General features: G+C 39.4%; 2 protein-coding genes across 2 annotated transcripts in view; both read right to left on the bottom strand.

The window, feature by feature from the left end:
• Positions 1–14,729, bottom strand: part of TLL2 (tolloid like 2) — a 161,407-nt gene extending 146,678 nt beyond the window's left edge. Inside the window, exon 1 of the mRNA XM_027860758.1 lies at positions 14,513–14,729. Within this exon, the coding sequence (XP_027716559.1) occupies positions 14,513–14,729 (217 nt within the window). The remainder of the gene's footprint in view (positions 1–14,512) is intronic.
• A 7,808-nt stretch (positions 14,730–22,537) lies between these two features.
• TM9SF3 (transmembrane 9 superfamily member 3) overlaps positions 22,538–27,257 on the bottom strand; it is a 74,967-nt gene continuing 70,247 nt past the window's right edge. The window contains exon 15 of the mRNA XM_027858099.1: positions 22,538–26,839. Within this exon, the coding sequence (XP_027713900.1) occupies positions 26,772–26,839 (68 nt within the window). The 3' untranslated portion in view covers positions 22,538–26,771. The remainder of the gene's footprint in view (positions 26,840–27,257) is intronic.

Raw genomic sequence — 27,257 nt, 5'->3', positions numbered from 1 at the left:
GAGGTTACTGAGGGATGGTGGGAGAGGAAGAATCTGGACGTGGCAAAAAGGGAACAAGGAGTATCCCACCCCACCCCCACCTCAACCAGTTGTATTAGGATGACACTTATATCAAGAAAGGGGAAAGTCATAAGTTGGAAGGTGAAGTTAGACTGAATAAAGAGCCAAGACCTCTCCATCTCTGGAAGGTGCCCAGGAGTCCCATTCAGTATTTCTGCTTCATCTTTATCCTCCTTTAATTAAACCCACTTTCCCCAAAGCCCTAGCATTCAAGATATTTTTTTCTAAAAATACATTTATTTGATTTCCATGCTTTTTTGTTTTATTCAGTTACTAGTAGTGGAATTTGTTGACATTTATTCTTAAAAGGAAAAAATTTCAAAAGCACACTATTTAAATAGTCACTTGTGTGTCAGTCTGGGAACCCATGTACCATGTAGAACCTTGATTTCATCAGAGAATTCCAAATAATAAACATAAAAAGATGCTTTAGAAAAACAATCTGTTTGAAAGTTGGAAACTAGATGCTCCCTATGCAAGATAGTCCCTGCCTTTAAGGAGCTTACAATCTAGAAAGGCAAAGAAGATATGTCCACATATATGCAAGATAGGAGTTACACATGAAAGGAGATAAGAGCTGACAAAAGAGTGACCCAGGTTAAGAGGCAGGAAAGACAATTTCCAGCCAGGAAAAGCTAAGAAGGTTTCATGGAGGTGGCAGCATTTAAAAATAAGCATGAAAGCTTATTTAAAAATAAGCATGGGGAAAATCAGGAGGGCATTCCAGGAAGAAGAAATGAGCCATGAGGAAATATAGGAAAGTAAAGGTGATATGTAGGGAATGCTGGAGTAGCATAATTTGGCTAAAGCATGGAGCATTTCAAGAAAAGCATTGAGAGATTTAGAAAGGTAGGTTAGAGCCAGTAGTAGAAGGACTTTGAAGGCCAGGCTAAAAAAATCTGGACTTTTTCAGTAACCACTGGGGAGTCATTGAATGACATGAGAATGACAAGATAGCAATAGGATGTATGCAGGATTGCAACAAAGAGAGACTGAACGCAGGAAAATTAATAAGGATGGTATTGCAGTGATCCAGTCAAGAGGTAATAAGGATCAAAAATAGGGTGGTGGCCATAGGAATGACAAGTAGTGGTGAACTTACAAGAACTGATGAGTCATTTAGTGATGCTGGGATGCAAGGTGCCAGGTCATTTAAATCTCCCCACAACACATGGAGTAAAGAGGACAGGACACAGAAGAAGGGCAACATCAAACCATGGAAAGAAGCTAACAAATAAGTGCTAATAAATGATGCTTAATGGTCTTATCAATGACTTAAAGGCATAGATGATATACTCATCAAATTTGCAAATGACCCAAAATTGGGAAGGAGGGCTAACACACTGGATGACAGAGCCAAGATCCAAAAGGATATTAATAGGTGAGATAGAAAATTGGACTGAGTCTAGTAAGATGAAATTCAACAGAAATCAATGGAAAGTTTTGTACTTGGGTACCAAGAAAATCAACTCCACAAATACAATATCAGGGAGACATGGAGGGACAACAGTTGTTCTGAAAAGTATTGTGAGTGTTTTAGTAGATTGAAAGCTCAATATGAGTCAATAGAGTAATGTGTCAACCGAAAAGGCTAATGTGATCTTGGGCGGCATTAAGAGAGACATACTTATCTTTCAGGAATAGGGAGGTGATCATTCAATCATAATCTTCCCTGCTCAGACCTCATCCAGAGTATTGTGTTCAATTTGGGGCACCATAGTTCAAGAAGAAAAAATAAACTACAGTTTCCAAAGGAGGGCAACCAGGATGGTGAAAGGCCTCAAGTCCATTGCCACATAGGATTGGCTGAAGTAACCCTGCATGTGTAGCCTGGAGACAAGAAGACTGGCAGGAGGGGGAGGGCAGGGAGAATATAATAGCTGTCTTCAAATACTTGAAGGGCTTTCATGAGGAGCAGGGATTCAAATCCTTCAATTTGGCCCCAAAGAGCAGGGCATGGAGCAATGGGTAGAAATCACAAAGAGGCCAATTAGGTTTGATGTCAGGAAAAACTTGCTAACAATTAGAGCCTATCCAAAAATGGAATAGATTGCCTCAAGAGGTTGTTGATTTCCCCTCCTTGGAGTTCTTCAAGCAGATGCTAGACTACCACTTGTCTATAATAATAGAGATTTCCTTTATGATTTAGACTAGAGGTCTATTGAAGTCCCTCCTAACTCTGAAATTCTGTGATACTGTGAAATCTCTTGACTTCTCCACTCCCAGACTAGTCGATTGAGATGTGAATACTCTGAGACTTTTAGAGAGAAAAGGGCATGCATGGTCTGTTCAGCCTCTGACTTCATGTTCTTTTCTGAATTTAACTTTTTTAAATTAAAAAAAATTTTTTCTCCCTCCTACCTTCCCTAGCCAATGGAAAAAAAGAAAAGAAAAAAGAAACAGTATTGTAACAAATATGCGTAGTTAAACAAAACAAATTCCCACATTGGCCACGCTCAAAAAGTAGACTCCCAATCTATACCCTGAGTCCATTACTCTTCTGTCAGGACATAGGTAGCATGATTCATCATCAGTCCTCTAGACTTGTGGTTGGTTGTTCAAATTCTTAAGACCTTCAAAGTTACTTGTCTTTACAATATTATTGTTAATGTATAAATCATTCTCTTCATTCTGAGTCAGTGAGATTCTACCTCATGCCTCTCAGATTGGTAAAGTTGCAAAAAAAGAGAAATGACAAATGCTGGAGGGGCTGGGGAAAAACAGGCTCATTAATGTACTTTTGGTGGGGCTGTGAACTAGTCCAGCCATTCTGGAAAGTCATTTGGAACCACACCCCAAAAGTTAATAAACTATGCAGGTTGATACCCCAAAGAGATCAAAGATAAAACAAGGAGATACTCATAAGTTGGGGAACAGATGATCAAATTATGGTTTATGAATGGGACAGAATACCATTGTAGTCTATCTTCTTCTAACAAGCATTATACACTACTACTCCAGAGCCTCCCCTCACTTCCTATCATCTCTGGCATTGAACGTTCCAAAATGGAGTCAAACAAGACTTGATGACCTAGTGGTAGCTCCTGACGCACTGTTGGCCTGTATTCTCAAGTAACTTCGAGAATATGTGCTCACCTGGAAGGAGAGCTACTACCAAATCTTCCATTTAAAGAGGGTACCTAGGGCAGCCATCTCACCAATTCCCACTGAGTTATGTCCTCCTGAACTTTATTGTGCCCCTTGCACTGGGGACCTTCACCCTCCCCCCTCCCCCCTTTTCAGCTCTTTTTATGTGCTGTCTTTTCCCATTAGACTGTGAACTCTTTGAGGGCAGGGACTGTCCTTTGCCTTTCTTTGTGTCTCCAGTACTTAGCATAGTGCCTGGCACATACTAGGTGCTTAATAAATGTTAATGGACTGACTGACAGCTGAAATCACTGCCTCTGTTCTACCCTAAGCCTTCCAAGAGCTCACTCTAGACATGCAGATAGTGAACTTAATTTCTAGCCAGGGCATATGAATGCCATCCAGGTAATAACCTTACTTCAAGTGATATTTCCTGATTGCCACATACATACATACACACACACACACACACACACACACACACACACACTCATGCTATAACCCCTCATGTCAACTAGACCCTACCTCCAAATGCATTTAGGGAAAGGTGGACCTCTCATACACAATCTGGTTCATACTCTCAACCCGAGGAAACCTTGAGAATGTTAGTATCCAGCTCATGTTTCCTACAAAAATCTTTCTGGCTCCTGCCCCTATCCAGGCAAACTCTGTGAATATCAATATCTGGCCTATTTTGCTTTTCCCCACAAAAGAGTCCTTAGTTCCCCTGCAAGCACCCAGACTAATAAGATATCAGATATAAAGCAGGTTTGATTGAGCCTGGAAAAAACACAGAATGGATTCATACCTGAATCCCTCAATCACCAAAAGAATTTCAAGAAATTCTCCCTAGAGAGAGTCCCTCCTTCCCTCAGAACCTATACTGTTCTTATGGCATAGGGTACCAGCAAAAGGATAAGTCTTGGTGGCTCTTTAGTACTATGCTAATCCTTCAATCTCAAGTAGGTGATATGATGTCTCTCTCCAAGTCCAAATAAAGTTGGATATTGGTGTCTCTTGTCCTGCCTTCTCTTTCAAGGCTCTAAATTCCTTCCTCTCTATTTCATCAAGGTTTCAAATTCTCTGCCTTTTATCCACATTGAGGTTCCATCTCTTTTCTTCAGAATAGAAGGCTTCCTCTCCTCTCTCCTTCTCCATCTCCCGCTGGAGCCAGCCCCTTGATGTAGGTGGTTTTCTTCAGAGATCTTCCAAGATCATATTCAGCACAGTATTTCCCTCTATTTTTCCCTGATTTCCTTTAAGTCCCAACTAAAATCCCATCTAATAAAGGAAACCTTTCCCAACTCCTCTTAATTCTAGTGCCTTCTCTCTACTAATTGTTTCCTATTTATCCTGTGCATAGATTGTTTGTATATATGTTTTCATATTGTCACCTTCATTAGATTGAGAACTCCTTGAGGGTAGGGACTATTTTTTGCTTCTTTTTATATCCCTAGCATTAGCACAGTGTCTAGTACATAGTAAGCACTAAAGTAAGTGATACAGTGGAAAGAGTGTAGGCCCTGTAAGTCAGGAGGATCCGAGCTCAAATTTGGCCTCAGACACTAATTAGCTGGATGACCTTTTTCTTCCCAGCCCAACCAAAGACCCTATCTCTGGCAATAACTCAGGAGTGGGCCCAGTGAGGTAAACTATCTCACTATCTCTCCCTGTTACAAGAACAAGCTGACCTCTATAGAATTGCCCTTGTATGAATGAGACTACTTGTATCAATAAAACTATCATGTATTGATTCCCACAGTTATCACATATGATCCAGAGGTCATTGTAGATAGTAACTCCCAAAGCTATCTTGTTACAGACATAACAGACCAAAAATACAGCTCTTAGGAATCCCCCTCCCTGGTTTCCGGTAGTAAATAAAGCATGTGACTAAGATTGTATGTTATCACCTAATTAGCATACTTGGCACACAATCCACTACTTTTCCTATATAAATATATTTAGTATCATTCCCGTTAGGTTGCAAGTTCCCTAAGGAGCTCTGCCCATCATGGCAAGTTCCCCAAGCAACTCTGCCCACCATGGCAGAATCCCTTAAGGAGCTCTGCCCGCCATATTAGCATTATAATAAACTTGACTTAAAGAATGCTTGAGTCCTTGAATTCATTCCAGATGATGTTGTTCTGTACTTCAGTTCTTAAGGGGTCCCCGAACTTCTCAAACCCCATCACCAGTATCTTTGCAAAAAAAAAACCCCAAAGAGTTTAGACGTTACTGAACAACAAAGCTATTATTCTCCCCATTTTGCAGACGAAGAAACCAAGGTTCAGCAAATCTGATTTCCCCAGAGACACACAGTTAATAAATGTCCCAATCTGGATTCAAACCCAGGTCTCCCTGACTTCATATCTATCCACTCTACCAAAGGATACTGAACATCAATTGATGTCAGAGAGCCAGGATTCAATTCCCAGCATAGTTCTTACCATATGAACATAAGCAAGTCACTTAACCCACCAAGGCCTCAGTTTCCTTATCTATAAAATGACAAGGCTGGAGTAGATGATCCGGCCCCTTCCAGCCGACTCAATGGTATGGGCCCATGACATACTTTGCGTGATGTGCATTGATTATGCGAACATCAATTTATGGAACATTAAAAACATTGAAATTCCACTCAAGATCCAGTCTGGGGCTGGGATGGGGAGGAAAAGAGAGACAGGAAAAAGCACCAAAGAGGCTCTTGATATACACAGTCCATGCTTAATTCCCTGAAGGTTTCTACCAGAGGGACTTGGGATGTTTAAAGCTGTTTTCTATGAATCTTTGTCCAGAGAGTGTATGTACAAACAAACAAGGGTTTTTTTTTTCTCCCTGTAAAAAGTTAATCAGCTTAAAGTGTGCAACTAAATAAGCAAAGCTTACATTAAAGGATGCAGAGAAAGAGTGCCCTGGAAAGAAGTTCTAGGAAATACAATATCGTCTCTATGTTCTTTTGTGGCCCCCCTATAAATATTCATGAGTCCCTGTTAATGGGGTCCATCACTCTATGCAGCCACAATCGGTTTTTTGTTTATTCTCAGGACCTTGAACTTTGAAACCACGAACCTAAATTTCAGGACTTAGCATTCATGTGTGTAAGCAGGATGGGGGATGGGGTTGGGTAGGGGAAGATTACATCGGAGAGGAAATGGAAGTATAAGATCTGTTTAGGATGGGAGGCATTCTGTCCTGTTTCCAGCTGCCTCCAGCTCTGGGGAAATGGCCTTTCTCTGATAGAGAAAGGTAGCCATTGAATTAGGCTGAGATGTTACATTATTTTTTCTTTTGTTTCCACATCTTAAAAGTTTAAACATTTGTTTGCATCACAGAACATCCAATCTGGAAGCAGCCATAGAGATTATCTAACCCACCTCAACCTCCATGTGACAGAAGCCAAAACTGAGGCTTGCAAAAGGGAAATAATTGGGCCAAGGTCATACAGCTTGTTAGTGGCAGAGGCGGGTATGACCATTTCATTCATTAAATGAAGCATTTATTAAGTAACTACTATGTAGGGGACAAAAGGAAGGAAGGAAGGAAATAAAGGACTACCTACCCTCAGGGAGCTCAAATATTTTTGAGGGGACACATGTCCACAGATAAAGAAACAAAAGATATTCCCAAAGTACAGAAGGTAATTTTGGTGGGAGAAAAAATGCTAACCAAATGGGGGTGGGGTGTCAGAAACAGTCAGGCCTTCTGACTCTCCACCATATAGTCCCCAGAACTTTTCCTTTTTCCCTTCCCTCAGTCTACTAGCATCTGTCTAGCTCAGCAGTACCTAATGGAAAATGTTGTGGGGTTTTTTCCTTCTACTTCTGGATTTGTTTACTTTGCCACTTAGAGCCAGAACTTGGGGGAGGAAGTGTGCTCAATGTGAAGCCAGCCACAACCTGGAAGTTGCCCATGACTCAGAGGAAGCATCTGTCTGAGCTGGCTGTTCAGTACCGAGGAGAGCACCAAACACAGGTACCCATTTCATGGAAGTTATGTGATGGTGACTGGTGGCCCCCACCCTCTCATGGATCTAGAACCTGTATAAGTAACAGAATCATCAAATATCAGAGTTGGAAGAGACCTTCAAGGCATCAAATCCAACCAGTACATGAAGAAGAATCCTCCCTTCAATGGTTATCCAGTCTTTGCTTGAGGGACTCTCTCCAATGACAAGGAATCCACTATTTCCTAAAGCAGCTCATTCCATTTCTGGATAGAAATTTTAACTTGTTCCTGACACCTCTTTGCAAACTCTACCCACTGCTCCTAGTTCTGGCCTCTGGAGCCAAGCAGATCCAATCCAATCCCTCTTCACCTACATGAAGACCTCAGTCATACCCAACCTTTCCCACCATGTTTTGTCCTCTCCAAGTTAAACATTCTCAGTTCCTTCGACTGATGCTCAGAGGGCACCATCTCAAGGCCCTTCATCATCCTAGTTGCCATACAATTTTTCCTCTCCTGGGTGATCTCCAACTTATCAATGGCCTTTCTAAAATGTGATTCCCAGAACTAAATACAGCACAATAAATGCAGTTTGACCAAGGCAGAGCACAAATGGAGTATTTCCTCCTCTCCTGCACCCCCACACCCTATACTTCTCCTGCACCCCCACACCCTATACCCTGTACTTCTCAATGCAACCTAAGACTGTATGGGCTTTTTTTGGATGTCTTACCACACTGTTGACACATTTAGAAACCTAGAGATACAAGATGAACTGGGAAGACTTTACAACTTAACCTAGACCCAAACCAAAAAAAACCTGTTGTACACAGCAGTGTTTTTGTCATGCAGCAACAATTGAAGCAGCTCTGTATTGCCAAAGTTATGAAAGATTTTTTTTAAATCACCACCCTCTCACTCCAGTAAAGGAGTGTAGCTGAATGCTGGAAGCTAGGAATTCCTGAAATTTAGTCCTGGGGCTTATCATGTAGTATCATGAAGTAATAGTAAGAGTATTATACTTCAAGTCAGAAGACATCAGTCCAAATCCCAGCTCTCACATTTTGTAGCTGTGTGACTATAGGCATTTATTATGATGTGTCATTATTGTTTATTCTCCTTGAGGATACAGCCTGTTTAATTTCTGTCTTCATATCCCTAAAGTCTAGATGGTGCATGACATACAGAAGGCATTTAATAAATGGTGGCCGAATAACTGATCGATTAACCTCAGGAGTGAACGGAAGCTCCTGGCTCTTGCAACATTAAGCAGAGATTGGAGCTCCTAAAGCCAGAACTCTATTCTCCCATGCATTGTCTTGGACACTGACTGTACCCTTATAGAGCTCCCTTACTGCCAGTAAATAATTAAAGAGATAATCTCATCCCTCAGAGAATGAGATGAAATGAATAGGTAATTTCAGTCTCACAAATAACTTCTTGTTTGACAAAAAATAGGGATATTGATCATAATAAAGCTTTCAATTTGTATAACCTATATTGATCCTCCCATCATCTTTATGAAATGGTGGAGGGAGGGGCAAGAATATCCCCATTTTATGGATGAGAAAAGAAGTTAAATGAACTGTTTCAAGTCACACAGTAAATGGCAGGGCTAGGAACATAAATACAGATTGAGAGGCTTTGTCTAGTTCACCCTTCTCAATTTGCAGATGAAGAAACTGAGACTCAGTGAGGTTAAGTGATTTGTTCTACTAAGAACTGAATTTCAGGATTTGCACCCCAGTTCTTTGGCTCCAAATCCAGCTCTCTTTCCACTATGCCATCCTACTTCCAAAAACAGGTCTTTTGACTCTGAGCTCAGGGCTCTTTCCAATATTCCATGTTATCAGAATAACTATTATTGTTGAGACATTATTAAAATATAGTAACCTTAGAGAATCTTCTGGGACAGCTAGGTGGCACAGTGGATAGAGCCTGGGCTTGGAATCAGGAAGACTCATCTTCTTGAGTTCAAATGTGGCCTCAGATGCTTACTAGTTGTGTGACCCTGGGCAAGTCACTTAACCCTATTTGCCTCAGTTTCCTCATCTGTAAAATGAGCTGGAGAAGGAAATGGCAAACCACTCCAGTATCTTTACCAAGAAAACCCCAAATGGGGTCATGAAAAGTCAAACATTACTGAAACAAATCAACAGCAACAGAGCATCTTACGTGTTTAACTTTGCCTTTTTTTTTTTGCCCTGCAGAATAACTCTAATCCCTTCTTCCAAATGTGAGCTTTTCAGATACTTAATAACTGTTACTAGGTCCCTGTGAAGTCCTCCCTTCTCTAGGCTCTGTATCCCAGGTTCTCTCAACTGACAGAATTTCAAATCCCACACCTAGTTTCAGATCAGTTCTGGAAAGCCAAGCAACAACCCTAATACCCTGAAACCTTCCTTTAAGGCATGAATTAAAATGCAGTAAACTCAGTTTCTGCTCAAGGGCTATTTTTGTTCCTTTTGTTCCAACCCCATCTACTGAAGCTCTAAAAGGTACTAGAGTGCATTCCAGTTTGCAAAGCACTTTACATATGTTATCCCATTTGATCCTCACAACTCTGTGAGGTAGGTGCTATTGTTATCTCCATCAAACAGATCCTTTCTTTGGTCATGGAGGCAAGATCCAAGTGACAAAGCATACTTTCTTTCTTTCTCTCTCTCTCTCTTCCTCTAAGATAAAAATCAGAACCATGAATTTTATGTTCAGCTACTCTTGTTTAGGATTACATTTAAAACTTTCAAATCAATATTCATTGATGGCAATTTTTATCATAGTTTCCTTTATTTGTTTTATCCTTCCCTGGTTTAGGCATTAGATTTACATATCGCATAAAAGGAGTTTGGTGAACTATTTTCTCAATTTCTGAGAATAACTTTTATACTCTAGGTATTTATTATTCTTTGAAACTTAAATTTAATTCACCTATAAATCTATCTCCAACTCCAACTTTCATTTTCCTAGTTAGATTTTTCTAAAGATCACTTTGGGGGTTCTGTTAATTTGGTTATTTTGTCTTTTTAGGTAATCTTCTTTTAAATTTTAAGTCCCTCACTTTGTTGGCATATAATTGTATAGTAGGTTCTGGTAATTATTTTTATTTCTTCTCTGCTGTGATTTCACCTTGGTTTTTTTTTTTTAATTTAAGCATTCTTAAAAATAAAGAATATAACTCCCTATAAAACAGCTAAGCCTAAACATTAATATTGGTAATCACTGTGTTTATTAAAGTTATACAAAATCACCACAAAATTTAAAGAAATAGGAACTTAGGTACAATTGGTAATTCACTAATTCCTATCTTTAGCAATCATTGTTCACTTTATCTAACCCTGCTTTTGACTCTAGACTTGAGTGAAACTAATCCCTTAATGAAGTTAAAGGACATTTCCTGGATATAAAACTGACTTTGGGGTTTAAGGCCACTAAGGATCAAAAGCTCCTCTAGCTTGGGTCATGTATACTTCTGGGTGGAGTTACTGAGTTCTAATACTGGATCTACTAACTGTGTAACCTTGGACAAGGCTCTCTAAACCTCAGTTTCCCTATCTATAAAATGAGAGGATTGGACTAGAAGATCCCTAGGGATGTTTCTGGTCTAGATTTATGATCTTATGGTTTTTCTTTTGTTTTTGCTCTTCCATAATTAGTGTTATTTCTGTAGCTGGAAGCCTATGCAGGTGGTAAATGGCACACCTGGGATTTGAACCCAGGTCCTCTTGTACAAAACTCTTTAATTCCATTCTCTTCAAAGCTTTTTTTCTTCCTTCCCTGTGGCTTGGCCCCAGGTACATTACAGGGTCTGGTACCTCAACATACCTCAGATCAGTGAGTTAATGACTAAGCATTTGTTAAGCACCTACTGTGTGCCAAGCACTGGGAAAACAAAGACAAAAACAAAATAATACCTACTTTCAAGGAGCTGATAAGTCTTTTACAGAGGAAGACAACAAGTGCATATAAGCAGATACAAAATACTAAGTATACACAAAATACTAAGTATATAAGTACATGAGTATATACAAAATAAAGACAAGGTAATGGGAATAGGGAGGGGAGGTACTAACATCTGGGGAAATAAGGAAAGGAGGCTTCATGTAGGAGGTAGTACTTGGGATGAGCTTGGGAAGAGGCTAAAGATCCTAGGAGGTGGAGGAGAGGAGGGAGAACATTCAAGGGATAAGCCATTAACTCCAGAAGACACCTGTCAAAATGCAAACATGCTACTTATGAGGGGCATCATTGGCATCTATTAAGATGAATTCACTCATAACAGCAATTAGCAGAAAATTGGGACAAATAGAAGGGAGCACAGCACCAATCCATTGTGACTAGGAGAAGGGAGTCAGGAAAAGGTCCCAATCATGCTGAGCTAACTAGGGGCACAGATGACAAAAAAAGAGGAGGAGTGAAGAATCTTAAGGATGTAAGGAATAATGAAGATAAACTTTGAGCACCCTTCTTGCTCAAGCCTGGACTCTCCACACTGACAGTTTTCAAGGGTTAAGGAGAACTAAGAAGATGAAAGGAGGCTGCTAAGGACAAAACAGGCAGGGAAAAACTATAGCTTTCATCTTCTGCCCCAGCTTTCCCCCCACATTGTCAGCTGTAGGTGCCTTCAAAAAAATAAAAAGCAAGGGAGAAAAACACAATATTTTGTATAATCATGGAACCCCAGAATGACAATTTACATTTCTATAGCACTTGAAGGTTTGCAAAGAATTCCTCACAACAAGCCTGCGTGATAAATCGTGGAAGTGTGAAGAAAACCCAAGGTACAGTGGTTTACCATGATCACACTAGTTAGTGTCTAAGACAGGATTGAAATCCACATCCCCTGACTTCAAGACCCAACAATCCTGACTCCACTATGCATTGCTACATTTTAGAATTGCCAGCCAAAGAGGAATGAGACTCAGGGCAGGGAAAGGGAGTTGGCAGTAGTGGGCCAAAGGGGCAGAGAAGGGAATGCATTTCTATTCTTGCTCTTTCTCCAGGATTCTCCTTGTCCTAGCCATTGACCACATTGCTTCCTAAGCTTCTCCTGACCTTCACAATGGGTATTCATTAGCAGCTTCCTTCTTGCTTGAACGTGGTCAGTCTTCTAACAATGCAGACAGGAGTCTTCCTCCCTGAACACAAGGCTAGTTCTCTCAAGGTTTGTGATTAACCCAGCAGTCACCACTAACTGATATGCCCTTACTTTTAGCTATGACACTGAGTATGAAATCTATTATCCCACCCTCTTTCCTTAAAGGTAAAATTTATAACTGCATTATCAGGGTAAATGCAATGGGATTTATCCAGGGTTGGAAAATAGATGGTCCAACTTGTACAGTGCTGGTTTAATTTTGGACCCCATAGCTACCTATGAACTCTCCTAAACCAGATCCAAACCCTCAGGAATCTTCTGGCCTAGGAGTAAACTAGGGCCAGGTGAACTACTCAGTTCAGACCCCTTATCTAATGCCAAAACCAGATGAATTTCCAGAAGTGAAGGCATGGATATTCCTTTGGGTACATTGGTGCCATGGCATTCAAGTCCCACCCCCCCAACCACACACACACACACACACACACACACACACACACACACACACACATACACACACTTCAATGAAAAAGCATAGAATAACTTGCATTTGCTACTGCTTTAAGTATACAAAGTGCTTCCCTCACCTCAGCCCTGTAAACTGGTAGGTAGTATGAATATTATTACCCTCATTTTAAAAAAAGGAAAAAAAAAACAGACTCAGAGAGAGATTGCTTCTCTTTTCTAGGGAAAGCATGGCCCACTCCTCCAGCCGATCTTCATATGGCACGATCTCAAGTCCTTTCTGCATGCTGATACTCTAGTTTATCAGTATCCTTTCTAAAATGTAGGGCCCAGAATTGAACACAATAATCCAGTTGTTGTCTAACCAAGGTAGAGGAGCCCTTCACTAGAGGTCTTTAAGCAAAGGCTGGATGAATGACCATTTGTCAAGAATGTTGTAGCAAATTGTTCACTAACAGGTTGGACTACAAGGTCTGAGATCCCTGTTGAGTCTGAGATTCTGTGAAATTAAGTCAATTAGGCAAGGTCACAGAATAAGTGGTAGAGTCAAGACTTGAACTCAGGCTGTCTCAGATAACAACTACCTAAGAAATCTTCAGAAACCAGTCTATCCCTTTTATGAAACAGGCAAGGTAACTTTCTTTACATGATGTTGGGTTTTTTTTTTCTATTTTAATTTGACTGTGAAGGAGACGAAATCAAAATGGGTGAGGACATTGATTTCATCACTATAGTTTGCCCAGTGGTGGATAGGAAATAATTTAGCACTACTGGATTCTGGCCAAAAGCCAATCAACCGGCCAATCACATCCTTTCCAAATCAAGTGCCCTCATTAATCCATGAGGGAATTGCCATAGATCCAAACCACACACTCTTTCCAAGTAGCCTACTTTGGATGGACAGGGGCACACGGACACGGACGGATGGACACACACGGACATGGCACGGACACGGACACACACACACACACACACACTTTTTTGCACTATATTTCTCCGCAATTAAAATTTGTGACGTATCTCCTCCGAGAAAGAAGCATCTGCTAACTGCCCGGAGAGTGAAGAGAGAGAGGTAAGGAAACACAGGCAGAGATCCGCACGACTGAGAACTAACAGGCTGGCCGGATCCCTTCGAGATTGGCTTGCTGGGGAGATTAGGACACCTGCTGGTTTCCATCTCTGCTCTGGGGCGCTTGGGCTACGGTGCTTTTCCAGAAATGAATTGATGGCAAATTAGAAACATACAACCAACTTCATTCACTCGCATTCTTGTATTGTTTGTGGTTGTGCGGGGGCGTCTTTTTTGGTCTTTTCCAAGAACCAAATAAAGATCATGGGAAAGTTTGGATGAAATGTGCAAATAGAATGAAATTGGAGCTACCAACTTTTTCCAAGACGGGAAAATACTGCACTCCCACTGCCACCTCCATTCTCCTACTCCAGTTTCGAATAGCCGGGTAGGTGTGTGGTCCTGGACACCTGGAGGTCTGTATTCTCTCTACTATCACCAGCTGAGCTCCCCTCCCCCGTTTTCCATCTTATCTCAAGTCACTCCAGCTCAGATCAGCAGCCCCTCTCTCACAGAAGCCCTCGTCACCCTAAACTCGCTCCAGAAGCAGCCAAGGCATGAGTGCCCCTAAGTGATATTTAGTGAGTTCCCCGCTGGGCATTGTTCCCCCCCCCACCTCCACTCCCCAAGAGATGCACTCCCGGGAGATGGGAGATCTCCTGGGGTCTGAGGACCTGCAAGAAATACGGCAGCACAGGAATGTTAACATCTCATTTCCATCTCAATGGCCATCCCTGCCACGGGGCAATGGGGAAGCAAACTTCAACTCCACTTCCTGCAGTACCTACCAGCTTTGCAGGGGTCGTGATAATCTAGCGGCTCCTGGGCAGCATCCCCTTCTTCCAGCGCCGAGTAATCGAAGGCTGTGTCCCAGGTATAATCCAGCCCCACAGCGCTGCCGGGGAAAAGCCCCAGAGGCGGCGGGGTCGGCACCAGCAGCAGCAGCAGCAGCAGGGTGGACAGGGTCCGGAGCGCGGCTGCCCGGGGCCTGGGGGCCAGCGCCATAGGTGCGCACAGCGCGCGGAAGATGACAGACAGGACGAGGCTGCCAGACCAGAAGGCAAGAGCGGAGGTGAGCCGGACCCACCGCAGGCTCGGACTACTAAGCGCGGCGGTTGTGCATGGCTCCGAGCGCACAGTGCGTTCCAAGCGCTGCGCCCTCTACCCGCGCTAAGGGTACCCACCGCCGAAGCTGCCACTAAAGCTGCACTAGGAGGGGCCGCCCCGCCCCTTCTCCCTCGCCCCAGCTGGACCACACCGCCTTCGCCCCTTAGGGAGATGGGAAAACCAATCACACTGAAAGCTCGCAGGAAGGCCCCTCCTCCGTCATGCACCTCCTGGGGGAAGTGGGGCCAAGAAGCCCAAAGGATAGGAGCCGGCGTACCAAGCTCCCCACCTGAGGGCCGTTGATCCCATAAAAGGAAAATGTAAAAGTTCTGGTCCTCTGCAGTTTTGTCTGAGACTGCACAACTCACTTCCAACTCTCCCACAAGTCCTGCGTAACGAATCTCACTTCCTTCCCACAGTAAGCTTGTGTCCGGCCTCTGAAATCTCCTTAGCCTGCTCCCCATTCCACCTGTTCACTGGTTAAGTCACCGAAGCATCCTAGTTCGGTTTCCTTCTCTATTGACCTAGCATAGTTTAAGCGTAAGGAAGGCTGAACCGCGTAACTAGCACTTTTGTAAAGAATATACAACTCTATCTCTTCTTCTCATCCCTGCCTCCCATTCAAATAGCCTATTGTCCTGTTTGAGGGATACTAAACAAAAAACTTTATGCACTTTATGGTACCCTGTACCCTTCAATTTTCTTCGCTGGAGGAAAGGGCCTCACTTGCCTACAGCTTGTTTTGACCCTGACAGGATACATCTATTTAGCGGGCAAGATGTTTCAGGGTTTTCACATATATGATTTCATTCTGCGGTAATAAAACAACATAGTCCTTCAGTTTCTAGGAGTCTACAATCTAAAACAAGCACCTTTCAATAACTGAGCAGTCACAAAGCTCTCTATCTTAACTCACTTGATCTTCACAGTAACTTGAAGAGATACTGATACATTTAGAGGAGCAAACCATCTCAGGAAGACTTTCTCAAGGTTACACGGTAGGAGCCAGGAATCATACCAGTGGCTTCTATCTTCAAGTCCATGGCTCTTTACACCAAGCTGCCTCCCACACACCACAATTAACAACTTGCTATAAGTAAACTGTTGAAAAAGTGTTGTATTAGCAAAGATACTTCTGGTTTGCATGAACAGATACTATACATTTCTGAAAACTAGATACTCCAATTAAACCATCTTGTTGATCCACAGATGTGAAACTCAATACTGATGTTTACATAACATAAATAGAAAACAGAAAAGATAGCAAAAAGAAAAAAAAAAGAAAAAAAGAAACTCTGCCATCTAAATCTGGACTACATGGAATTCTTGTCTTTCTCCCAGACTCCAATTTACAACTTGACAAAATCTCATTTTAGGCATAGTCTCTAAAAATGGGATACCAAAAGTATTCTTAGTAGTTGTTTTTAAATACCCAGTGCTCTTAAAATAGAGAAAAGTAAAATACATTAAATGTGTTGTTTTATTATTAAACCCAGTAGAACCATCTATCATTATCTCAACGGATACTGGAAACTTTGATTAATCATCCTAATATGGCTGTAATAATCAGTATTCTTTATGAGCTGTGGCACCCTTGGGTACACCTCTGGTCCTTAGTTTTCGAGGGTTGAGATGACCATCAAAGACCTTTAAAGCTCTGCCAGTGGCTTCCTAACATTTCCATCTTCATGTTATGTCATTAAAACAAATCCTTCTTTAGATGAAGTCAAAGAACCTGAGCTTTACAACTATCTTTCTTATGTTTCAAGATTATGAGTCAAACAGCTTCTCTCCACATTCTTTGTTCTCTTCATTCATTCAACAAACACTTCTTAAGTTCCTACTACACGTAAAGCAAGATGCTGTGCATTAAATAGTAACACTGACATACATAAAACATGGTCCTGCCATGAAGCTTACAATCTAGTATGGGAAATAGGAAGTACATAAATTACATATTAGAAGACTGAATATAAGTACATAGTAAGTTCAAAAAAGTTAAGGTGCCAATCACTTCTGCCAGGCAAAATGAGCAGGTTCCTGAAAGTTAAGCATAGGTTTAAAGGATGGGAGGCATTTTAACAGTTAAAGTCTGGAAGGAGAAACTGAGGTAAATTAAGGGCACTCTAGACATAGGGAAGGAGGTGAACAGAAATGAAAAGTTGTAAAGCATGGAATGAATATATAAGAGCGAGCAAGTTGGTTGGTGCATCCCACATGAGTAGGAAAAGAAAAAAAAAGTAATATCCCCTTTCGCCAGACTGTAGAGGGCACTGAATGCCCAGGTTGCTTGCACTTAGTGACAATTTAGTAGCAATGAGGATCCACTGGTTTCCAGCAGTCACTGCAATATGAAGATTGATGACCAAGATGGATAGGGGCAGAAAGAAACAAGATTGAGAGACTGATCCAACTGAGAGGTAATAAAAGGCCTGAACTATAGCCACAATGAGAGGACAGAAGTGGAATTAATAGAACTTAGCAACTAGATGTGATGAAATCAGAGAATCAAAGGCTAAGATTATCAGCACAAATTACTCAAAAAACTATAAAGCTATCAGAAGTACAGAAACATAAAGGAAGAAAAGGAGTAGGTCATGAGTGAAGGGAAATGAATTGGTTTTTGACATTAAGCTTTAGATCCTAGTGGGATATTCTGTGTTAAGTTAGCTAAAGGCTAACTTGATGGAGATCTGCAGTTTCATGTACTTTTTCTCTTCTGCTATTCACCTGCAAATGTTCATTCAATTTGGTGCTTAAATTGAGAATAACCCCCCCCCATTAAAGAAATTGGGGAATCTGGCACTCAGGAAAGCAGTTAAGGCTGGTGAGCCTAGAGTAATCTTCCCAGAGGTGAACTGGAAATGTTCAAAGGAAATGATATAGAAGGGAAAGGATAAAAGAAGGAACACTAGTATCAAGGGGGACTGGAGGAGATAATATATTGAAGGAAACAAAGAAGCCATCAAAGAAGAGAAAAAGCTATGGAAGCAAAGGTAAGGGAGTCTTAGGGGAGCCACCCAGCAACCATGGAGATCAGTCAAGAAGGATGAGGTTAAGCTCACTAGATCTGATAATTGTTGACCTCCAAAAGGGTAAGTTCAATAATCATTAACATCTAATATGTACAAGACCATTAAGTGATGGAAGTCAGAGGGCAGTTGAGTCCCATTTATTCTACCCTCCTAACATCTCATATATACCCCGCTTCTACACATGCCCTCATCACCTTTCACCTGGACTACTGTAGTTGCCAACTGCTGGGTCTGCCTGCCTCAAATCTCTCTACACACCAGTCCATTCTCCACTGCTGTCAAAGTGATCTTCCTAAAGCACAGGTCTCACGCCACCCCTGTCCCAAATTTAAAAATTCCAGTGCATCCCTAAGACTCCAAGGATCAAATACATAATCCAATTTGGTTCTGAAAGCCCTTTACAACCTGGTCCCCTCCCACTTTTCCAGTGTTCTTACACCTTACTCTAACCCCTGCCCACATGAACTTTGTGATCCAGCAACAGTGGCCTCCGTGCTGTTCCCATAAAAGTCATAATGCTGTCCCCCATGCCTGGAACTGTTTCATCAGCTCCTAGCTTCCCTGGATTTCTTCAAGTCTCAGCTAAAGCCTTAGCTTCTACAAGAAGTCTTTTTCAGTCATCATCTCCAACTTAGCTTGCACTTATTGTTTCATACATAGGAGTTTGCACATTATGCCTTTAGACTGTGCATTCCTTGAGGGCAAAGTTTGAGTTTTTTTTTTTTCCGCCTTTCTTTGAATCCTTAACACTTAGCACAGTGCCTAGCACACAGAAGGTGCTTAGTAAATGTTTATTGACTGATTGAAGTTATGTAAAGGTAGGGATCAAGAATGTAGTTAGTGCTGGGTACTGGGTAAGTTTTTGATTTAGACAGAGGATACTTGAGTTTTGTTGTTTTTCTTTTTAAAGGGTCCAGGGAAGGAGTCAGTGGAAAAAAAGAGATGTTCAAGGTCCCAAAAGCATGTGGGAACAATGTTTGGGGAGGAGGATATTAAAATGTCATCTTAGGAGCACAAGGATGGCAGGGATGGCAGAAGTGAGCCTTGATTATAAAATAAATAATCGCGAACATTTGTTTAGCACCTATGTGCCAGCCACTGTGCTAAGATCTTTACAAATATTATCTCATTTGATCCTCACAACCCTCATTGGGAGGTGCTATTATTATCCACATTTTACAGTTGAGGAAACTGAGGCAGAGGTCAACTGACTTGCTCAACCTCACATAGGTAGTAACTGAGTTTATATTTGAACTCAAGTCTTCCTGACTCCAGGCCCAGCATGCTTTTTCAACAAGTTAAAAGGATGAGTAAACACTTCAGGAATTAAGAGTCCACAATGGTCTTAACTTTGTCAGTTAAAGTAGGGGAGATTACCTGCTCAAAGACTGAATACTTGTGTTTCAATGCATGAAAAAAATTTTTTTAGAACAAGCACTGTTGGGAATATAACACTTTTAAGCATTTTCCCTCAGTGATAAGCACTCTATAAAACAAAACAGTCTTACAAACTAAACCCATTATACCTATAACACTGAGATGTCAGGTACTAGCACTCTATATAGGAAACGGGCTTCAAACTTTAAAAGTGTATATACATACACACATACATAGATTTACACTATACATGTGTACTTACATATACATATATGTATACACATTTCTATATATGTACATCCATACTCTATATACAGGTTATCATTATTATTGGACAGAAACAACTAGTATTAGATGAACAGGAAATTTGGTTTTTGGAAAAGGTTAACTGCCTAGAAAATAGTTAACAGGTATGGATGAAGATTGCAATAGAACAGGAAGACACTGCACCATTTTCTGATGTTGTTTATTGAACTCCTACCTTAACACAGAAGATAATCAAATTAGTGCAATAATTCTCTACCATCAGCCAAATAAGAACAACTGTATGGCATACCCCCAAAGTCAACACACCAGAAGGTGTAACAAAAACATGTCTCCCAACACCACCATACCCAAGCAACTGGCTGGCTTCTGTTACACCACATTCAAGCCACTGAGGCAATGACTCAAGTGATACCTCAGTCATTCATCACCCTTCTCAATTCAGGCCAACCTGATGTTCCCATTTTCAACGAAGAAACAAGACGAGGCCTAACCAAAAGTCCACTGTGTGCAGTGTATAGGCCACCCAACCTCCCCTAGTGAGTAGCTATCATTTCTATATGCTCCTTTCATAGCACTCCTTGAACTGTTCTTTTAGGCATTAAAATGCTCCAAATTTAGTGAATGGGCTAACAGAACTTCTGTTCCTTGGGAACATCCTCACATATTTTGATTACCAATCAAAATACATTTGGGATCTAAGGTAGTATGAAATAGTGAAAAGAGCATTATACTAGGAGCCTGGAGACCTGAATTGTAGTTCTGGACCTGTATAACCATGAAGATGTCACTCTTCTCATTTAAAATGAGATTTGGACTAGATAATCTCTAAGGTCAGTTCCAGCTTTAAAACTCCTATGATCCAATGAGTCTACATTTTGATGATCTTTTCTTAGGTTTCTTTATTCTCCCATCAGTTTTACGTATTAAATTTTAATTGCATAAAATGATTCCCAACGTGAACCCAATTCAGAAATGGCAAATAATCTATCTAGGAAAGCCCAAATGAAATACATTACATTCCCTAAATGTTTGTGAGTTACTATACAGATCTACAAATAAGTGGTCCTGTGATCACCTGTTTTTAGTCATTAGCTGAATGCTTTTTTTCCCCTAAGATCTATCCTTCTACCTCCCTCTCACACATATCCATGTACATACAATGAACTCAGAAACTACGGATGTCATATTCAACTCCCAATCTACTAAGCTTCACCCTCTGTAATGGCCTATGCAAGTCTTCCTTTTGTCAAATGATTCTTTTTGGCAAGATTTCCCCACCTTGTACTCTGGAGCCTGAAACATTCCTTCATTTCACATACTTCTAAAATGAAAATGATATTATCTCCACCATCCCAAGAACAGCAGCATCTTAATGATGGTTCTGAATAGCAAGACAGCATGATCTGGTCAATTAAATTTAAAAAAGAGCACAAGAAGTACAATTCTGTTATTCTACAATTTATTCAAGCCTTCCTCCTGCTAAGTTCTTTCACAGTTCCTATACTGAACTAAGAACATTGTTGAGTTCTAGTAACTATTGATTCATGGTCTTAAATTATTAGAATTATTCTCTTAACTATATTCCTGATGCCATTTTTTAGCATATGAATTCTTTAAGAGCTTTTATTACAGCAAACAGTACTCACATTGTCAAAAAATTTAGCCACATTTATTCTACAAGTCCAATTTTTTTTTCTTTTCCACGGTTCAAGGTAGTAGTGAAAAACTGCTTTACCCTCACACTCTTCAACTAGGAAGATGGGTGCTTTATATCCCAAGTCCCCAGAGAATGAAAATAAAAGGAATCATCACAGATTTTTAGAGGACCTCCATAACCGTAAAGTGTCAAGTGAACAACAATGCTTTAAGCAAGGAATGGCAGAAAGAGTACTGGTTTAGAATCCAGAGACCTAAGTATATATCCCTGCTCTGCCACTAATATGGTAACTTTGGGCTTAGCTGCTCAGGGCCTTCCCTTAAGCAACCTCAAAGGTTCCTTCCAGCTTTAAACCCTAAGATCTCTATCTATCTAGCACTTAACTATTTGGCAAGGGCTTTCACATACATAATTAACTGATCTATCCTCAAACAAGCTCATTACAGTAGACAGTTCAAAGGACATAATAATATCACTCTCATTTACATATGGGGAAACTGAGTTGCTTTAAAAAGAGGGATGAAAAACAATGAGAAAAGTTAAATGACAGCAAAATTCAACCACTTAAATCGATACTGTCGAGATATAGTACAAAGGGTGGATCTGGTGTCAAAATACCTGGGTTCAAATCCTGATACTGCCACTATCTGTGAGGCTTTGGGCAAGTCCCTTAACTTTTCTGTGTATCAGTTAAATGCATGACATTTAAGGTCCTTTCTATCCCTAAAGCTACAATCCTATAGCCTTAAAAATGCTTTTACATTTGTGAGGGGCTGTTTATCAAACAGTCCCTCACAACATTCATCATCGATTGATTCTCACAACCATGAAGTAGATCACTCACTCAGTTTTATATAGATTCCTAAATGAAAGAACAAAGGGTAAAGCATGAGACACCTGGCTTTTAATCGTCTACTATTTCTGTAGTCTCAGCAAATCACTACAGCCTCCCTCCCACCTCATCAATAAATCAAGACTCTATGCACCCCACAAAATTATTCTGAGAGTAAAATAAGATGTAAGAAACTGCTTTTAGAAAGTAATAAATATTTCCAAGAATTCAAGGTAGTATGTCCTCAATCAGCTGTGGAGCAATAGGACTTGCAGGGAGAGACTTTGAAGAGAAAGTCTTTAAGTTCAAAACTTCAGGAACTACAAAAAAGAAAGTCAAAGATGAAATGAGAATTTTAAGAGGAAAAAAATTAGAAGTTAAAATCTTAAAATTTTCAAAAACATTTAAATTTTATGTGAAAAGTTGGCCACCTCCTTATATTTATACTGATGTGATAGTATTTTACTTTACCAAAGGCTCCCTTAAAAATAAATTAATTTTTCAGAAAGCAAAAAGAAACCAAGCATCCATGGAATCATAAGTTTAACATTTTTTATTACTTTAAAAAAACCAACTTCAGTTAAGGTACAACACACCAGAACCTCAGAGAGGTACTTGATACATTATACTGGTTTGCTAGTACTCAAAAAAAGCCAGGTGGCAAATTATGGCTTGCACAGAGCAGGAGTGTGTACAAAATGAATATAATCAGCAAGCAACAACTGTTTCCTCCCAATTTTGTCACTGATCATCCTTGCCCTATGGGGATTTATAAATTCAAGTTTCAAACATTTTAAACAGCCCAAGTATAACTGCCCTTCCATGCATGCTAATTCACAGCAGGTGGCTTTTAAGAAGATTAACCCACTATTGTCCTTTACACAGAGTCCAATGTTATTTCTGCCTTGCCTCAAGTATGCTGTGCTACTCCAGCCAAAGAAACAGCACAAAATTATTTCCTAGGATAAAGATACAGTATATTGCACTGTCACTAAATTATTACTTAGCAAGACATCCCCTCCAAACTCAATTTAACCAGGCTTCCCATATAAAGACAAGGAGGCAGCTTTCTCATTTCTATTTCCTGAAATATTGAAGTAATTCTCAAATACCTTTTCTACTCTCCTTTTGTATGATTTAGTCTACAATCTTCAAGGAGAATCAACAAGCTATCTCTTGGAGAAGAATGGCTCCTTATGTAGTATGGAACTATAACATTCCTTTGTATCATAATCAAATCTTAAAAACATTCTGCAGCTAAAATGAAATCTCTGTATTACCTACAGCTCATATTTATTTTCTATAAACCTGTGAAGTAAATTTCCAAATGACCTAAACATAAGTGAATATTTTTCCAGAAACCTTTCTGTCTCTGTCCTCTTCTATTTCAGTTGCTGAAACAATTTAGTTGTGAATTAAGACAAAATTTTTCAAGCACTTGTGCGTTCTGATTTTTCTTTTTTACTATTCATTTCACATGTTCAAACCAATAAATGGGGTTAAATACTAAGACATGTCATTAATTTGTACTTAAATCCCGATGGAACTCCACTATATAGCTCCAAAGAGGCTGTTTTCAAGAATTCATACACAAAAAGCCTTCTGGAGCCTAGCTTTTCACGTACAACACAAGCTGTATCTGCAAACTACTTTTTTTCATAATTCAGAATGCTTTCAAACATTTGCTTGAACATTTGGCATCAAATGGTTACTAAACAGTTTTAAGAATTCAAGAAAGAAAAGCTGTATCAAAGCGAATAAAATTTGCTTTTAGTTCCAAGTTGAAGAAATCTAACTAAAGTGGCTGTCATTATAAACTGCAACTTATAGCAACCACTCCTAAGTGATTACACAGGAAACCTGAGCATACAGCCCAGCTCAGATATCATCATACTACAATAAATTCTGGAGTTATTCAGTCTCTATTTAAGGGTAATACTCAGAAAAGTCTAATACAATATATAAATAAGGCTTTACATCCCCTTAAACAGACTCCTCTACTTTCACCCTACTCCTATGCTAGGATATACAAAGAGATGTCACTTCATTATGCAATTGTTTCAACAGAAACATGCTTACAGAAACAAAGGCAAGATTTGTCCCTTTCAGCAATTTATGCATTGATAATGCACTCAGAATATGATGACGGAAATAATGTTAACAAATGAAAGAAAATTCACACATTTTGGGGATGACAAAAGCAATCTACATTTCAATAACCAATTCTATTCACTATCCCACTTCAACATTAAGAAATATAAGTAGTCCATCTGTGAATTATTTCAAACTACATAGTGATCTATTTACCTATAACTATGGAGGCACCAAGAATCAAAAAGCCCTTTTCGAGATGAATTCTCTTTCATCTTTAGTGGATTTAGAAAGTTAAGAAAACTGCTTTTTCATTTAGGATTTAAAAAGAAAAAACAGAAACAGATTTTAGTATAACTATCTTTACTTAAAAAGCAACTAAATTTTAAAATGTATTTTCCTTCCATAGTCCGAATCTTGTCAAATAAACCACATTCAACATATTAAGACAAAGCACCTGCTATTCAATTTATCCCTGACAGACTGTGTGCTTTTATCTTAAAAGTACTGTAACATTCACACATTTGGAGTTGAAATTATAAGCAACTATATTTTCATAAAAGTAGCTAAAGATCTTAGTTGTCAAAGTCATTGAGAATAGGGAGGGGAGGAATCAAAATGTTTTACTTTTGGAATATATTTTAGTGTACTTTTTCAGCTTGGTGAATATGATTTCACTTAAGATTTACTTTCTACTTCTAAAAACAGTCCCATTTTCTCATAGAATCCTTACTCAATGGCAAGAAAGCAGTATTTTTTTTTCAAATCATCTTGTCATTCATACACCTTACATACAACATGAAAGATGCACAATATAGTCAGTTTACAGAAATATACCTTAAGAGAGACTCCATCCTATTACAAGACCCATTATCCATTATGATACGTAATGAGTTGCATGAATGTTACACATTATTTAGGTAAACACAGATGTTTTGTGTCTTCAAAAATATTAACATGATATTGTCCTACGTGGTCATGTTGTCTAACAAAAGATTATGGTTAGCAATTTTACCATGCCAAGGAAACAAATTCAAATATTCTCTGGCCAGGTATACTGCAAAATTGACCATCACTACACTTTGAAATGTGTGACTTTTATTTGCCCATTTTAAAAAATCCTCATAATACACATATACTTTTCACACAATACACCAACCTGAACATACCAAAGGCCAGCCAAGAACGGATAGTCATTAATTCTGGAATTGTATTGGACAATCTAGATGTAAGCAAGGACTCTGGACTTTCAAGTGTGGGTTCTCTGGATTTGAAAACAACACTGTATATAAAAACTGGCATTCAGTAATAGTTGCCTTTTTGAACAGACTTTTCAAATTGCAAACACATCTATTTTCACAATCAAAACAATTTTGTCAGGAAATTTTATTTTAATTTTTCTGAACACCCTAAAGCTGTAATGCTTTAGATGTTGTATGTGTCCAGACAGGATTAACAAAATTAAATGTTCTAAATTACAAATTTGGCTCCAGTGAAAGCCTCAGAAAGAAAGAGAAGAAAACAACCCTCCCCTGAAAAATAAGTATGACACACACACACACACACAATGTTTGAAGAAACCCCAATGTTTCATGCAATGGTAAGCAAGATGTAAAAAGCTACCCAAATTCACATCTTTCTACACCAGATCATCATCAGAAAAAGTACTCTGTAGTAAATCTGTACATCCAAATGCGTTTGGGATCTACAACTAAGTTACATTATTTAATGTTATATACATTTATTACCCTCTCCCCCCGTCCCATTTTTTCCTTATAATGTCTTAAGTAAAGCCTTCATTCAAACCCAAACAAAAGATGTAAGACTAAAGGGGGGTGATGGGGGGATGGTAAGGAAGATAATCACTTTAGATATTCAATTAAAATGTTTTGCAGAACTCAAAATGTTTGATAAAAACAAATATTTTCTTCATTTAACATTTTACTTTCTAACTGTACAGTAAATTGCATTGTAGAGAATACATCTCTGTCTTCTGACTGTATCTTCTTTGGATGGAATTAAGATGTAACTGGATATTTATTTTAAAGATAAATAAATGGGAAATTGGTCCAAATAGAACGACCGCAGATATATTACATGCAGGCTTTAATATATATACTTTTTAATTCTCTTAAACAAATGAATGTAGGTATAGTTGATACGGCAAGTGAACTGGAAAAAAATATAGAGCCCAGATCCAAAATATAAAAACATCCCACTATCTTGACAATGGCAGCAAAAATAAGGGAAAAGTAATCTTCTGGAACATTATTTTTTTTTCAATATCCAAATTCCAGAAAGATTTCTATTCATGTAATTTTAGCAGCCAAGTCTCCCACTTTTTATTTAAATGGAACAAATGCTTTAAATAAACTGTTTGTCCTCTTCACTGAAGAGAGCTAGTCTATTCATCTTTAATGAGCTAGTTTTTGGGAAGATTAGCCATGTACTGTAGTAATGCCTATAGCATACAATCCAAGCATTTGCTGTGAACAGTTGGAGAAAGCAGTCAGTAAGAACCTAGGATCAATGAAAATAGATGTTACTTTAAGCCATCCATGAAACAGAGACCCACAAAGTACCCAGTGTTAAAGCCCAATTATCTTCTTGCACTTTACGTTGTGCAAGTTCCACCCCTATGAAACAGTAACTGATCCAGAGTTCCCAGTTTTCTTGTTTCTCTAGTCAATTTTCACATTAGTATAGATTTTTCGGACAAAGGCACTTGTTCCCATGTAACCAATCGCTCCTGAAAAAGCAAAGAAAAATATTTAAAACAATATTCATCATCTACAGATATTTATTGATTTTAAGAGTTACTGATTCTTTTAGAAACATTTTACCTATTTTTTTTTGCAAAATGATCAGAAAACTCCACTACAAAAAAACTCTGCTACACAAGTCAAGTGTTGCATATTAGTGTAACTGTGTGTTTTTTGAAATTCAAACATCAAAGAGAATTTTGCCTGGCTTGGAATTTGTGACCCAGAGCATGCATCTTACAGAGTAAGACAAAAATTAATAACCGAGAACGTACACATGAAGGACCTTTAGGTTCCTCAAAATAAAGACATTATGTAAATCTAAGCTATTATATCTATTTTATGTACACACACACACACACACACACACACACACACACACACACACACACACACACACACACA

Source organism: Vombatus ursinus, unplaced genomic scaffold, assembly GCF_900497805.2.
Source record: "Vombatus ursinus unplaced genomic scaffold, bare-nosed wombat genome assembly UNPS02000749.1, whole genome shotgun sequence".
Lineage (NCBI taxonomy): Eukaryota > Metazoa > Chordata > Mammalia > Diprotodontia > Vombatidae > Vombatus > Vombatus ursinus.
This window is presented reverse-complemented; position numbering and strand designations above follow the sequence as displayed.